This window comes from Metopolophium dirhodum, chromosome 9, assembly GCF_019925205.1.
Source record: "Metopolophium dirhodum isolate CAU chromosome 9, ASM1992520v1, whole genome shotgun sequence".
NCBI classification, from domain to species: Eukaryota; Metazoa; Arthropoda; class Insecta; order Hemiptera; family Aphididae; genus Metopolophium; species Metopolophium dirhodum.
The window spans coordinates 4,799,906-4,817,284 of NC_083568.1; the positions used below are offsets into that span (position 1 = coordinate 4,799,906).

The 17,379-nt window shown below is 27.0% G+C and overlaps 1 protein-coding gene and 1 non-coding gene across 2 annotated transcripts; both read right to left on the reverse strand.

Annotated features, from left to right (window-relative positions):
• Positions 1-208: 208 nt before the first annotated feature.
• Positions 209-15,703, reverse strand: LOC132952256 (putative uncharacterized protein DDB_G0282133). Its single transcript, XM_061024489.1, has 13 exons — positions 14,934-15,703; positions 13,231-13,433; positions 12,689-13,126; positions 10,512-10,698; positions 9,591-10,042; positions 8,822-8,891; positions 7,606-7,727; positions 7,393-7,533; positions 6,455-6,636; positions 6,242-6,392; positions 5,946-6,164; positions 4,940-5,025; positions 209-1,804 (listed from the first exon to the last, which is right to left on the reverse strand). Exons 2-13 carry the CDS (start codon positions 13,414-13,416, stop codon positions 1,780-1,782), a joined length of 2,259 nt encoding a protein of 752 aa, XP_060880472.1. The 5' UTR covers positions 13,417-13,433; positions 14,934-15,703; the 3' UTR covers positions 209-1,779.
• On the reverse strand, positions 4,657-4,738 carry Trnal-aag (transfer RNA leucine (anticodon AAG)). The gene has a single exon. It is a non-coding gene; the product is annotated as a tRNA-Leu (tRNA).
• Positions 15,704-17,379: the final 1,676 nt, after the last annotated feature.

Sequence of the window (17,379 nt, forward strand, 5' to 3'; positions counted from 1 at the left end):
ATTTTTTAACGATGTCAAAAAAATTATTTTGATAATATACCTATACAAATATTATATTATATGATTGCATACACGTATAAAATAGAAAATGTTATCAAGGCCGTAACTGAAAGCAAATTTCAGGGAGGGCAAATATTTTTTAGTATAGATACTAGACACTTATCATTTTTACGCTCATAATATTAAAAACTCTTTATTCTCAATATTAGTGCTTTAACGAAAATATAAAATTATTCTTTGTACAATAATAGTCAATAAACAATATTCACTGTTGGAAATTTTCGAGGGGGCATGTTAGGAGGTCTGGACTTGATGTAGGGGATTATAGAATGTCGTCACACTGCGATCGTTGTGCCACGAGTTTTCCTCGAAGATCTGTCTCGAACGATCGGATTAATCACAAACGATGGATCTGAAGCACCTGTATAAAAATCATAGAAACAGAAATACAATTCAACGCTGACAAATCGGTAACTTTTAAAAAAAATATATTGACAAAAAACTAGCATGGGCCACGAAAATATCGTTTTTGTTAATTTGTTCAGACTTCCGTTTCGTGACTCCTAACCGCACTGGGACAACCGGTTATCAGTATACGATGAAAAAAAAAAACACAATATATATTTTTGTACTTAACAATGATTTAAGAAAAATTTTATTTAAGTAAAAAAAATACATAATAACATAAGTATTGATATACGCGATTATGAAATATAAGTTCAAATAACGTCATAGTACAATGTCATATTATGTATCAAACAATTAATAATATTATAAGGTTAAACGTTAAACCGTTTAATAGTTTAGGTATTTATTATAGTGATATCATTATATATAGTATATACTATGATACAACAATTATATTATAAAAATGATTTTAATGATATTATGACGTCGTCGCGGTACACGAAAAACGAATAGGTAGCCATAGGATTTATGACAATCGTAAGCCAAACAATTATAAATACGATAATTTATGATAGCACGTATATAGCAGATATATTAATATTATGTTCTATGGCAAATGTGAATAATATACAGACGTTCATATCCCGTATGCACTCCGAGACAGTTATATATAAGGCATAAACTGTATACTGGCCCAAGAAAAAACGATTTTGTTATATACAAATTTTATATATACAAATCATTTTTGTTTTTATTTTTAAAAACATTGCGAACGTTATTGTATTAATTTTCGTAGACATAAATCTCAAACAAACAATAGCCGTAGAGACATCGCGAATAAATCGTACATGCACATAAACTACGTCATGTTATATACGGCATTGAAGATGAAATAATAATATATACAATGGCTCGTTTGTGACGGTGGGAGCGTGGTGGGATTATTATTAGCACGCTTACATTATCGAGTACATGGGTGGGCGGTACGCACAACAATTTTTTTTCACGTTTTTTACAAGTACAAAACGGGTCTCGTATTATGTTTATATTTTTAATATGTATCGGGTACGGGCGTGTGTACTCGTGGTAATGAATTACATTTAAAAATGTGACCGCAACAAATGCGTATTGGTCAACTGAAAGAAAAACTTGAAAAATAATATAAAAATATTACAGAAGCTAATAAAAACCTTACAAAAATAGTTAGTATGATATAAAAAGCTAAAAGTAATTAAATAAAAATAAGGTACTTATAACAGTTATAACTTATACTTATAAGTTGAATAATAAAACCATCTGCGGAGAATTGAATAACTCGCAGCAGCATCATAGAATGTCTTGTTTATTGAAGTTGTCTTGAAGTCTATTTTCTCAACGATTCAAGTGCCATACAGTTCTGTGAAAAAGTCAAATCCATTAACAAAAGGTTTTCATTAAAATTTTATAAAAATCACTTCCATATATACAGGAATAAAAGATGGTAAGTGAGTGTCACTCTGCTGTACAGTAGGTTACAAGTGGGTTACTGTAATGGATGGTGTTAAATTTGAATTCAATGATACAATACCATTGTATATGAAAAACGATTCTGAGCGGAGGAAGTTTGTCAGCCTAGGATATTTTCAATTATATTTATATTGTTATTACTAATATGGTATAAGTCAAATTAATATGATTTAAATATTATTCAAAAATAATCAGTACAATCACTAAATTATCCAACCTCCTTTTTCAAAGCATACTCTACCAAAAAACTATAACTAACCACAAAAAAAAACACCACTGTCTATTGAAAAGTTCATTCAATGGAATATCAGTGGTTTCTATAAACGTTCTGTCAGCATTAAACGCATCATCTAAGAAATCCAACAGGAAATACTATTTTTCAAGAAATCAACCAATAAACGGATCACGAATAAATATTATTATTACATAAATAAAATTGTAAATGTAAATTCATAAATGTATTTATTGTACACCTAATGGCCTATGTTGCCGCGAGTTAATTAATAATAAAAAAAAATAGTATTTTTTTGATATCATTTATATAAAAAGAACTTTTTTCATATAAGTGATATCAAAAAAATAAAAACAATGTTGCATAGCCAAAGGTCTCCTTTTTAAGTGGTGAAAATCTCGTTTCTTAGTTATGACTGTAGCCTTCTCGGTTCTTTCCCGCGCAAAAAAGTTTTTGCTATGTTGTACATTTGTAAGACGGAGACAACACATGCGGGTGTAGCGTTCTCTTAAGAGGAAGTGATACCCACATGTGTTATCTCCGTCTTACAAGTGCTTAACATAGCAAATTTTACGCAAGGCCGAACACGTGTAGCTCTGTTAGTTAAAAAATTAAAGTAAATTGACCTCTTATAAAATCTAAAGATAAGATTATTATCGAGACAACCTCGTGAGCTTTTCATTATATTTTAATTTTTAAGCGAGTTATGAGTACTTTAAAATGTACAAGCAATTTACAATTTTAAAATACTCATAGTTTGCTTTAAAATTAAAATATAATAAAAAGCCCATGAGGTTGTCTAGATAATAATCTTACTTTTAGACTTTATAAGAGGTCAATTCACTCTAATTTTTAAACTAACGGAGCTACACGTCTTCTGCTTTGCGTAAAATTTGGTATGTTACGAACTTGTAAGACGGAGACAATACATGTGGGATTGTGGGAATCACGTCCTCTTAACTACAAAGTTATTTTATATTCTGAGCGGTATATTGATTTTACAATTATGTTTTTTTTTTTTTTTATAATTTGTTTTTAGTTTTTTTGTGTCTGTCATCACCGTTTGGGGCAGTAACACTGCTTCGATTTTCTTCAAGACTTCAACAGTAATGTTTTGGAAAAGTGAATGTAGTTGAGGAATTTGGAAGGAAAAAATTTAAATATCTCAACATAGTTTTCAAAAGCGCAGTGAAAAACAAAACAATAATTAAGAAAAAACGGTAATTTTTAAGCAAAATTGGTTTTCGACAAAACCGATTTTGTTTTTGGTGTAACTCTAAAACAAATAGCCGTAGTTAGATTAATTTTTCACTGTTTAGGCCTATATTAGCATTTATTATACACCATAACATTTTCAAAATATTTTAACTTGTTTTGAGCGCTTTACGTACATATTCAGATTTCATTGTTTTTTAGTTTTTTTTTCTATTAATGTCAAGAAAATCGCTTGAAAATAAAATACAAGGCTCCTATTATATTGTTACAATGGCAGTTGAAAAATATTAAAAATACATTCACAAATTTTTTACAAGCATTTAAAGTTTGAATTTTGACAAAATACGTAAAGATCTAGAAAATGGGGAAATTATTTTGAGTTAGAAATTCATGAAAATTTTTCTTTTTAAATATTATATTTGAAAATTTAATTCAAGATTCCTTTTAAAGTTTGTTTACTTTTATCAAAAAAAATAATGTCTACGTGAAAGTCAAATTAAATTTTCATGAATGTTTGAAGTTCAAATATTTACAATATTGGATATTTACTCGATTTTTAATGTACAGCAATTTTCTTATTTTGCTGTAATTAAAAAAACGAATAACTGTAGATACTTTAAATTTACACCATATGCGTTTATTTTATCAATTTCTATAGGTACTTGATAAAATTTTCAAAATATTTCTACTATATCTTAGATGTAAAAATAAAATATTTATGAATTTCTAACACAAAATAATTTACACATTTTCGTGATTTTTACGTATTTACTATTTTGTCAAAATTAGAACTTTAACTGCTTATAAAAAAAAGTTATGACTGTATTTTTAATATTTTTTTAACTGTTATTGTAACAATATACTAGAAGCCTTGTATTAAATTTTCAAGTGCTGTTATTGACATGTATAGAAAAAAAACTAAAAAATGTCGGTAAACGGCTCAAAACCAGTCAAAATATTTTGAAAATTAAAAATATTTTAACATAAACATTCAGTGAAAATATAATAGTAAAAATATAGTAGGTTTAATACCTACTTATAATTATTTTATAGAATTAGATGGAATTACAATTTACAATGAAAAATACAGTACATTTTTACTGAGGTTTGATACTTAGTTTTTGTTAGGACGATCCTTGTTTGATAAATTTAAGTAAAGCAGCACGGGTTTTTTTTCGAAAAAAAAAATCCATAACAAAATGCAACACCAATTATTGTAACAACTAACAAATGATAGAAAAGTAAATTCAAAACTAACATGAAATTTGAAAAGCAAAAAAATAAAAAAAATTCTGTGGCAGCGGTGGGATTCGAACCCACGCCTCCGAAGAGACTGGTGCCTTAAACCAGCGCCTTAGACCGCTCGGCCACGCTACCTCCGTTATATTATAGTGGAATAATGGGCTATTTAACCAAACGTATTGTTAAAATTAACATTAAGCTAAATAAAACAATGTACTATCATTAAAAACATGCCTTGCAAGTTAAACAAAACAATTTGAATGAATTAATTTGTCTTTATTCTTTAGTGATTAAATTTGTGCAGTATACTTAAAATTTAAATAGATAGATACTTACAACTCGTTGTTGATATTTTCTAATGTTTTTGAATCATTTGATTTATATTGGAACAAGGTGACATGTAAGATTTGGTACTGTTTACTCTAAATAAAAAGGAATATAATTAATATTAAATTGTTGTTCATTTAGTTATTGTATGTATTTTGTCAACTGAAGTTTGGTTTTAAAATGTGTATTCATAGGTATGGACGTCATGTTCAAGTCAGTTGCAAACATTTTATCTGGGTCGTTTTTATACAAACGGCTCATAATAGTAAATATTAATATATTATATTAACCTTGGGTGTAACAGGAACACCTGACAAATCCAATAACTTTTATTCTGAACAATATTTTTAATTTTTTTTTTTTATATATATAATTTATTGATGTTTGCGTTACATGACATGGATAATAATATAAAATATTTTATTTTTATTTTTTAATACAGAAAATAAAATTGAAAAATTGAAAATAGCCAATTTGTACATTTAGTTTTAAGAATCAACTGTAAAAACATTTTTGTTTTGATATTTTTTTTTAAAAAAATTAGATACTAACAAGTATTAACCACCTTAAAAATTCTCACAAAATGTTTTAAAAAGTTTATACTTTTTGAATTTAAATGTATTTTACAACTGAATCAACTTTATTTAACTTTATTCAACTTTTATTTATAAATGTTTTTAGTCAACATTTTTCTATAAAAAAATAAAAAATGTTATATGATACATGTAACAAAAGTGTCAATAAATTATGTATAAAAAAAAAAATTAAAAATAATGGTTAAAACAAAAGTTATTTCATTTGTTAGGTCTTCCTGTTACACCCTGTATTTCACTGTTTTAATACAATATCTAAATGATATATTCAGACTTGGTTTAAGACGTAAGCATAGTAGGCTAAAGCCTACAAACTATGATATCAGGTTTAGAGGCACTGTTCACAAAACATTTTTTAAATAATACTTTTTTCGATATCCCCTAGTTTGCCAGTGTCTTATTATTGTAATTATAAAACTTACGAATATAAAATGATCATCAACCATAACCAAAACCTGCTTATCAATATTAATGATTTCTAAAAATGCTTTTGTAACTTCTGGTGCAATTGAATCAAGTTCATTATAACCAGTCAAACAACAATGGATTGCTTGACATGGTAAACTACAAAATAGATAATTCAAAAATCTTAATTCAGTTTTAGGTATATTATCAACAGTTCCATAGTCCACATAAAATACCTAATAAACATTATTTATAATATTAATATTGTAAGCGTATAAATATATAATAATTTTTTTTTTAATGTAACACTTACTTCAACAGTGGTTGGATTTACTTTTAAAACTTTAACTCGATGCCACTGTTTTGGATTCGAAAATGAAGAATAAGATGTGACATAAAATAAACCTGGTAATATTTGGTTTGGTTTAACCAAATAATTGTTACTATTAGTTTCATAAGTACATCTAGAAAAAAATAAAGAATAAATAAAATAGTAAATGGTTACTATTGTTTTTTTAATATTTACTGCATTTGAATCATTAAACGGTCCAAAAGTTCGAATGGTTCCAATTGTAAATAAAATAAACTTGGATTATATATACTAAGCAACCGCATTTTTTTTTTGTCCTGATTAAAAGACAATATTGGCTGTGCTATGCTTGTAGTAATTGTTTCATTATTTAAACAAATATTTTTTAACAAGCATTTCTGAAAATATTATATCATTTAGTTAAAGGTATATGTATTCAGAACACCCACAAGTGTTCTGTCTTACAGAAACATAACACAGTAAAAGTCTTATTTTACTGAGATAATAGATGCCGGTACATCAGGGTTGGGCAGTATCTTCGATACAATTGTATGAAGTATCGAGTATTTCATTAAAGAATTTTATCGAAAGATACTCGATTAAAATAATTAATGTGATTCAATTCTGCTTTTTACTATCAAAATTAATATTTAATATAATTTAATATCTATTTTACGAATACAAATTATATAAGTTATATCAGTGATAAACACACACTGAATGGGACTTTACGTCTTTACTGTACGTCTGTACCTTATTAGATATCTGTAATTTGTACATGTATAGTCTACCCTTCCCGTGACGGCAATAAAATAGGTATTACTTAACGAAGTGGTGGATATCCCCACAATAATAAATATATTTTTTAAAAAACCTGTGACTAATTTTATTCAAGTGTATCGAGTATCGTAAAACCCCAAAACCAAGTATCTTGTTCAACCCTGGGTACATTTATAGATAGACTATATTAATCAATAGTCATATTTTAAGTTAAATCTACTTTGTATTATAACCAAATTAACCTAATGAGGCAAGTACAATTGTTGTTTTACGCGTGAAGATAAAGATAACAAAATATGTGGTTATTGTGTACTCTTTGTTTTATGTATTTTAAGTTTTAATGATTAAAATTTCAACCAAACTTGTGTATTTACATTGTCATTTTCTAAATCCTCTTTTTCGTACAATTTAATTTTTGTGTACAATACATTATTTCGCACTTCAATTACTTGATCTAATATCTCTAACATTTGTTTAATTGATGAAAAATCAAAATCAATAATATTGTACAATTGCTGAAACCAACACAAAATAAATATTAAGAAGGCACAAACTGATATAGGATTGAAATTATAGTACAAACTTACGGTATAAATGAACTTAAAATTCTTAATATTCACACCTTTACAGTACACTTTGAATATTCTCTCAATATTTAACCTCAATAATTCAGAAATACGATCTTCGTTTCCATTTAATGTTCTTGAATCTATGTTTGAAAATAAAAATTAATTAATGTAGGTATTAAATAATATTATACATCAAATAAATAAGTATCAACATTACTATAGATTATTGAATAGTATTTATTCTTATATTTATGCAATATATTATATATAGCATAAAAAGTTAGAAGTTCTCCTAATGAGTATTTCTCACACTTCCAAAACATGTACAGTAACTACGATCACGCTGTGATAATACAGTTTTGTAATACATAGAATATAAAATAAGATTAAGTTAACATAATTAATTAACTAAAAAATTAACAAATAGCTTTTAAATAATTGAAATCAATTAATATATACACATACATTTCAACTCAATAATCGTTCAACAAATTACTTATGTAATGATCCTATACAAAGAATAATGCGTCTCATTAATTCAGAACTCAATCTTTTAGACTATAAGCCTTAGTGAAAACCATAATATCAAACAAGAAGATCTTACTTATCTTACTTCAGAACCACAATAAATGTTTGTTTTAGTTTGTTTTATCTGTGTGTACATTACTCATTGCTGTTAATAAATTATACATTATATTATATATATGTGTTATCTTTAAGTAATAATTAAAATTTGTGAAATTGCCGCCAGGCGTTGATTTATACAAAATAAACATAAAACAAAATATTTATTATTAAACAAGCATTTAAAGTGATTTTTAAAATAGTAGTATAGCACAAAACTTTTGGTGAATTATGTCAAAATCACTAATTAAAGCTTTTAATACTTATAATTAATTAATAAATAACTATTGATAATCAATTCAATAATCTATATTAAATCACACTACCACAGTATAAAATCTTACATCTAAAATAGTTTTTCATTTAAAAAATTAAAAAGCATAAAAAAATAAAATATTATAAAATCAATTTGCTTAATAGCTCTTTTAGTTATTTTTAACTTGTCAGAGATTTAACTTGGTCTTCAATAAATTGTATGCATGGATGAATATACAACATTTAAACCAAAAGCTTAAGTTATAAAAATTATAAAGAAACCTAACTTCATACTTAAAAAGATTAAAACAGATACTTAAGAATTTGTATAAATTAATAAAACAATTATATTTACCATTATTATTTTTCTTTGGAGTAGAATGCAGAAATGAATTTGAATTGTTTAAAGAATTATCACCGTTCATCTAAAAATAATAACATTTTTTATGTAAGCAGAATTATTGATAAAACGATTACTTTAAACATAGGTGCAATGAGTATTAACATTCTGGGGCTGGGCTGCAGCCCACTTTACAAAACTATTAACTTTAAATAACGCATAGAGGGCTTATATCCTATAACTTTAAAAGAAACGTTTAATGTTATGGAAAATACAGGATAATAATAAATTATTAATACTTGACAAAAATATTTTAAATTAGTGAATTTAAAACTAGGATTCTAATTTTAAAAATCTTAATTAATCCTAATTGAATGCATAGTGTTCAACTATGGGAAAATGAAAAACTACCCAACATTCAATCAAAACTTTGCATAATAATACACAAATAAAATTAATTAATGCCGTTAAATTAATTAAAATTAAAAACTATTTATGAAAAAATAAAATTATTTTACATCTCGATTTAATACTTTTTAAAAATACATCATTTTTAATTTTATATTCCTCAAAAAAATCCCATATGAAAATAGATATTTGAACCGAAAATGTATGTTGGATTTTCTTAATGTTTTTGTTTGAATCAATAATTGTTAAATACTTATAATATAAATTAGAAAGCCATAATTTTGTTAAAAATGTGTAATTTAAAAAAAATATTATATTTATATTATATTTAGACAAACTGATAATGTACATTTTATATTTTATATTTCATACTTACAGAAATAGAACACGACTGCGATTTCTTTTCATTTATAAGTCTTGTATCAACATTTTTATTTTTTCTAAATTCTGATTGTTTTTTTACATATTCAATATTTTTTATTAAATAAGCTTTAGCAATATCAGAGTTTTTATCTGTATTATTAAAACCACTTTGAAATGATCTCATTAAACTTTGATTTGTACACATGTCTATATATTCAGTCGAAGGTTCAATTGATTCATTTGTTTTACTATTTATTCCATTATTACTATCATGTTTATTTTTACTATGAGGTGTATCTTCTTTAAATTCATCAATTGTTAACCGTGCATACAATTCAGATAATACATTTTGATCATTACATTCATATTGTCTTGAATTGATCAAATTTTTATTATCGCCGGTAATTTGACTTAAAGCTGGTTTATTTGGTAGTGAATCTGGTCCTAAAGGCTTATTGTGTGCATCTGTAAAATAAAATGAATTAATATACTTCACAATATAGTATGCAACAACAGTACATATGCATTTCAACATTGAAATATTTATAAATGATGATTAATGACAACTTAACAACTATTGATCCTGGTGTTAAACATTGGCGTGCAACTAGGCGGTCAGGTTATAAAATAGGCCGCCAATTCAGGTTCTGGCGTTTAACACTAGGTTTGCTAGTAAATTAACGCAGAATATTTTGTACCGCAGTAAGGGATTTATAGTATTTATAATCAATACTAAAACTATTGTTTTTATTAACATAAGTTAATTTAAAACATAAAAACATAAATTTGTACTACTAATAATAATAATAATTAAAATTAAAATCTCATTCTTTTCTGAATGATCTAAAACATTGCTTTCCAGACACAAAATTTGTTAAGTTCATCAAATAAATAAAACTAAACAGTACTATTTATAATCAATATTAATAAGTACCTGTGTCGTGGTGTACCAGTGGTATATTAGATTTAGAGTGAAGTGAATTTTTTAAAGAAACGTTTTCAACATTTATATTTAAAAAATCTTTTACTCGATCTTTTAAATCATGCATACTATGTATGTCTGTAACCGAATAGTCAGGATGCTTTTGTACTATTTGCTTTAATTCATTTAAAGTTATCAGCTGAAAAAAGACATAAGTTAGCATAAACCCTGAAGAACAGAACTAAAAATAATTTCTACTTTAGATTTTAAATGTTGGCATAACCATGTTATCGATGTTAAAAGTTTACAAAATTGAATGTGTTATAATTTAGGTTAAGTGCTTTAACCCTTTGACGAGTATTGACGTATATTTACGTAATTAAGTAAGTATGTCCTGTAAAGTAATGACGTATACTTACGTCAAGGCGTCGAGTTATGGTTGTGGTGTTAATCAAATTTTAGTGATTTTAATTATTTTTGTACAGATTTCGAACACATAATGAAATATATGCTGCCATCTGTCATTAACTTTTCTAAAAACGTTAACTAGATTAGAACATAAATGTATATATTTATTGCAATTATTATTTTCCATATGTATAAGAAGTTGCTTATACTGTCATATTAATTCACTCTGTGGGTGATCATGGTAAAATAATAATTCACTCATCAAAGGGTTAAATACCATTAGGTACCTATAAATAATGTATAACCAATTACTAATTATAATTATGATGTATTAGATAATTTTCTTAATTTATTCTTGCACTTATTTATAATTAAAAATTTAGATTTATATTTTAACCAACTGTTAAGATACAACAATGAAGTTAAAATCTAGTATAAAGCAAGATTAGGATTTTTCATTAGTGATAACTAGGACTCGGATGTTTATGAAATTACACATTTTTTTCAATTTTTCCAATTTAATGGTAACCTGGATACAAATTTAATTCATGTTCTACTGAATCAAATAATACTATTTTAATCTTGCATATTTTGGGATTTCAAAAAATAAAAATGCTTATTTCAATACATTTTTTTAAAAATAATTAAAATTAAAAACTTCACAATTAATACACAATTAGTAATACAAGAGAAATCCTCAAAATGGCTAATGGAAAAGTAGGAAAAGAAATGTACGACAAATTTCAGAACGTAATTGAAAAAAATAATAGATTTAAAACTTTGGTACAAACTTCGAAAATACATTCCGGTGAAGTTGATACTATGGAAGGAATAGGAGAAGATTTGAAGATTGAGGATCTTGCATTCTTCAAATATGCTCCAATAACATCAGTTGATGTAGAACGAAGTTTTTCACGCTACAAAAATGTACTTACCGATAACAGACACAGTTACAAATTTAATCAAATTAAAAAAAAACCATAGTAGCACAGTATAACACTAATAATGTAATAATTGATAAATAATAAATAATAATGTAAATTAAAGTAAATAAAACGTCATGTAAATTTAAAAAAATGTATTTTAAATTGTAGTAAAAAAAATAATAAATAAAAATAACTACTAGGTAATAAAAATATTATATTTTTGTTTTATGATTTATAATAAATTTTTTGTGCATATTTTGGTTTTTATTGGCTAAAAATGCATATTTTATAATTTTTAGTACATATTTCCTAATTTTTTAGTGCATAAATGTATACATATTACAGTAGTTTTAAGTGCATAAACATCCAAACCCTAGTTATAACTATAATTGAATGCAAAATCTCTACTAATACTAAATACTACTGATTTTTAGTTTCTACTGCAACGTATAATAATTAAGAAAAAAAATATCCACAATAACTTATTTAATGTATCATCATAATATACTATATTCAAGTAAATAAACATGTTATTGGCAAGATGAGATCAGACAATAATAGACAGTAATATATTTTTTAACTTGAATATAGTATAGATTGATTTCATTTATACTAATATGATATCTTGTAATTATCTGTTTTATTTAATTAGTAAAGCACTGACATATTATATTTAATTTTGATTTATTTAATAAATAGTCGCTTATCACTATACTATAGTGTATACTTAAGTCAAAATGGAAAAATAAGCTTTAAGTAGGTATGTTGTGTCATAAGAAGCCAATAATAATTTAAAAATGACTGTTTCTCTGTCATGACAGTCGAAACAAATTATTACTATAATAACAAAGTTACCATTTGATTTTCAAGTATGTATCTTTCTATATCAGAACGTAAGTTATCTGTCATGTAACCATAACTGGAATTGGCTTTATGGCTAGTACCATTTCTATTCATATCAGAATGACTTTTACTAGATGATGAATATGACTGGTTTAATTGATTAGAACTTATAAAAGAATTAGTGGATCTATGATAGTCACTACTAGTATTTTGATATTTGTTGTTTGAATAATTGTTGGTTTTAGTAGGCATCCTTTGATTATAAGAGTTACGTCCAGAAAAATAGTTATTTCCATTATGATTTTGATGTACTATTCGATTATTTGTGTTTGATTTGACTTTCTTTTTTCTAGTTTTTGTTTTTTGCTTAACAACAAGCATTCTTAAATGGTTAGTCTTATCGCCAACAACAAGAGATAACGTAGATGATTCAATTGGGTTTGGAGGGACCTAACATAAAAAATAAAAAAATATATATTAATTAGTTAGTATTTAGTTTTCACAATAAATAAAAATTATAAATTAAATTTACAAAATAATTATTTTATTCTTACAGTTACAACATCACTCATATTTTGAAGCAATTCAATGACTGAACTAAAACCTAAACTTCTATAAGGTAAATTACATCCTTCTTGTTCACGGTAATCTCTTTGAAGCTGTAAAATACTGAGTGGTTTTTGCGAACTGGTTAACAGGCTCCTTACATTGATTTTGACTTCATTTAAATCCATTGCCATGATTATACGAGATTTATCTAATTTATAAGACATTTTTATTGTCAATAAGATATTAAAATAGGATAGCAGAGCATTATTATAACACATAATTTTCTAAGAATATTAAATGTAATACAAAAATACCTTGTTTTAAAATTTAGTCTAAAATTAAAACTGTACTTAACATGTACTGCCATTTTAATGATATTTGGACATTTAACACTCAACAATGTTTTATCGATATTGGACATTCTACACCCAATATTTTTAGTACACACATGCTGAATGACGACTACAGCCTTAGTGAAGTTGCTGTCGCGAGTAAGTTATCATTAATTTAATAGTTAGATAGAATAAAAGAAATGAGTTTAATCAAAGTAATACAATTTAAAATTAAAGTTGACAATTCAATTTTTTTTTTCATATATAATGTATGAACGGTCTGAGATATATTTGTCTCCATTCTCATAATCCTGCAGCTCAAGCTGAAGTATGCAATGAAAGAAAATATAACACATAATTTTTGTATTACTTCTAAAGTTTACGCGAGAAGTGATAAAACTAACAAACGAAGTGGCTTGTTTAATGCCAAATAAAAATAATGTTAAAAGAAATTTAAGGAAAATTTGTAATTATGCATATCCAACAATTTCTTCGAAAGAATATGACGTGTTAAAAGGCAAGTAGACAATGACAGCAAGACTTTATCAGGAACATTTTTTATCAATCAATTAACAGTCATGTAATTTTTGTCCAAAAGTATTTTATCAAAATATGTAGCTTTAACCTACTCTGACTAAACGTACTCTACTATAACTACCCCTCTATGAGGTGCGTTCGAATATGAATAGTTAGAGTAGAGTAGATTTTGTTATCTCCGTAGATAAGCATTATTATCAGTGGAGTTAAAACAACCTACCTATTTTTTCAGGGTTAAAGAGTTAACCCGAAGTCTAACAACTCTGCGTTACCGAACGGTAGTACAGAGTTAACTAGAGTTGAGTTTTCGAACGCACCCGAGTATACGCTAAATGTGTCTACCTGCACTAACGTCGGTTTTATCATTATTATTTATTATTTTAAATTGTGATTATTTATTGTCGAAAAAAGTCTTTAAAAAGCCCGGTCCAACCTTAGATTTATTATTTGAAATCCAGCCCGGCTCAGCCCGAAAAATTGTACAATAAAAAGCCCAGGCCCGGTCCGGAATAAAATTCCAAGACTTAAAAAGCTCGGTCCAACCCTTTATTTTATTTCAAGGGCCCGGCCCAGTCCAACGTCACTATGGGCCGGGCTTTTTAAGGACCGGGTCGGGACGGCCCAGCCCTTGCAGGTCTTTAATACCTACTCATCTGTGTGTTATAATTTTATTTTATTTTACTAGGAGAAAGTACCTGTGGCTTGAGTTATTAAGATAAACGACATATTATAACGTCTTCGTAATAGGTTTTTTTAAGCGGTGAGTTAATTTAATGCTATAAATGGTAATTTATCATTATAAATGACATACGTTAAAATATTATAGTATATAAACTTACAAATTATTTAAACGATCCAATACGTAAGCTGTTCAGTCTTTGTTATTACCGCGATCAATGATCATCAAAACAAATGCAAATTGAAAAACTGTGGAACGGCTTCGACGATTACTTCAAATTGCATAATATACAATTTCCCGTTACCTCGTCGAAGTCTAATGACTCTTAGAATTCAAAATAACACGTGTAACAACAAGTATGAAAATGAATCGAGAATTCCTTACGTCCATGGACATATTATACACTGTTACGGTTATAACCATAGATCAAGAAATATACGCCATTTCCAACCAAGAATCCAGATTCTTAATACTATGAGATCAAAGATACACGTCGTAGATTTATAACTTCAAAAGCGGTATAGGTAATAGTTATAATTAATATATAAACTTAGTTGTAGATTGTAGTGTGGAAGAATCGAATCCCTCGCTCCGTTATCTGTCCGTAACCATTATTAGGCATTGGCCAACAACCCAGGACGCCAGGTGAGTATTGAGTGCCGACTTCAGACTTGCGTATTGCGTAATGCGTAGTTGCGTATAGCGAGTTGTGGTGACTTGTAAGTTGTAAGTTTGTAACCTTAGTTTGTATCTCTGTGAGTTATCACCGCTCACCGGTTTACCGGAATAGCGCCAGTCGCCATGCGGTATGGGTCACCTATGGAGGTACAACTGTTCTCAGGTAACTTTACTGCGTGTCCGGCGGTATTGTAATAACTGATAAGGATAAATAGATATGCCCCAAAAATCAAAATCGAATTTTTCGAAAACAGATTTTGTGTAAAAATTCCCGTTTTTCCTTAATTTTTTAGATTCTGAGCGAAGCGATGAATGTATTGATATTACAATGATGTGTTTTTTTTTTTTTTTAATTTTTTTTAATTTTATTTTTGTGTCTCATCACTTTTTTAGGACAGTAAAAGTGCTTGGATTTTCTTCAACAGTAACTTTTCTGATAGGAAAGTGAATCTAGTTGATACTTTGGGGGGCCAAAATTATATCAAATTTCCCAGTAGTTTTCAAAAGTGACGTGAAAAACAAAAGAAAAATTAAGGAAAAATTTTTACGCAACATCTGTTTTTGAGAAAATCGATTTTGGTTTTTGGTGCAACTCTAAAACAAATGACCATAGGTACACGAAATTTTGACTGAATGTTTATATTTTCATTTTCTATATACCATACAAATTTGAAAATATTTTGACTCTTTTTGAGCTGTTTACGGACATTGTCAGTTTTCAATTTTTTTAGTTTTTTTTTTCTTTAAATATCAATGAAAATTGCAAGGCTCCTAATATTTGTTACATTAGCAGTTGAAAAATATTAAAAATACATTGGCACAATTTTTTTTTATAAGCATTTAAAGTTCAAATTTTGAAAAAATTTATCAAATTTATAATTTAATAATTATTTTGTAGTTAAGAATTTATAAAATGTTCAACTTTTATAGCTAACGGATTGAAAATTTAAAACAAGGCTCCACATAAATAGGTTATTTATAAATTACTCTATTCACAATAATATCATCAAATATACTTGATAATATCATAGGCTGACTGATCGTTTTCGCTCAGAATCGTTTTTCTTATACAATGATATTATAACATTGAATTCAAATTTAACACTATCCATTACAGTGACCCATTTGCTACCTACTGTACATCAGAGTGACATCCGCTTACCCACCTATTTTCTTTTGTTTTTCACGGCGCTTTTGAAAACTACTGGAAAAACTTTTGACCCCCCCCCCCCCCCCCAAAGTACCAACTAGATTCACTTTCCTATCAGAAAAGATACTGTTGAAGAAAATCCAACCACTTTTACTGTCTTAAAAAGTGATGACACACAAAAAATATTTTTAAAAAAAACACATCATTGTAAAATCAATACATTCATCATTCCACTCAGAATCTAAAAACTAATAAAAATTGGAAACTGAATATGTCCGTTAACAGCTCAAAACAAATCAAAATATTTTGAAAATTTTATCGTGTATAGAAAATGATAATATTCAGTTAAAATGTCATGTCAAGTCACACCAAAAACCAAAATCTTGTTGAAAACCAATTTTGCGAAAAAATTACCGTTTTTCCTATATTTTTGTTTCGTTTTTCTCTGCACTTTTAGTAGCCAAAGGAACCTTGGTCTTTTCTTTTTCTAAAAAACTATTGAGAATTTTGACCTCCCAAATGCACCTATAGTACCAACTATATTTTTTTCATACATAGCTGATTCGCTTTCCCATCAAACAAGATAATATACTATTGAAGAAAATCAAAGCAGCTTTACTGCTCCAAACGGTGATGAGTGATGACACAAAAATTAAAAAAAACACACACACACCATTGTAAAATCAATAGGTACCTACGTGCATCGCTACGCTCAGAATCTAATAATGAGACTTAGTATAGGTAGAGCAAACGTAGGTATAATGAAAATAAGAATGAA

What these genes read in the sequence shown, in the direction of transcription:
- LOC132952256 (XM_061024489.1), bottom strand. Translation starts at nt 13,416, where the DNA reads ATGGCAATGGATTTAAATGAAGTCAAAATCAATGTAAGGAGCCTGTTA. An exon ending in ATATGAGTGATGTTGTAACT is followed by an intron (nt 13,127 to 13,230) that starts GTAAGAATAAAA and finishes TTTTTATGTTAG; the next exon opens with GTCCCTCCAAACCCAATTGA. An exon ending in GAAAATATCAACAACGAGTT is followed by an intron (nt 1,805 to 4,939) that starts GTAAGTATCTAT and finishes ACTTTTTCACAG; the next exon opens with AACTGTATGGCACTTGAATC.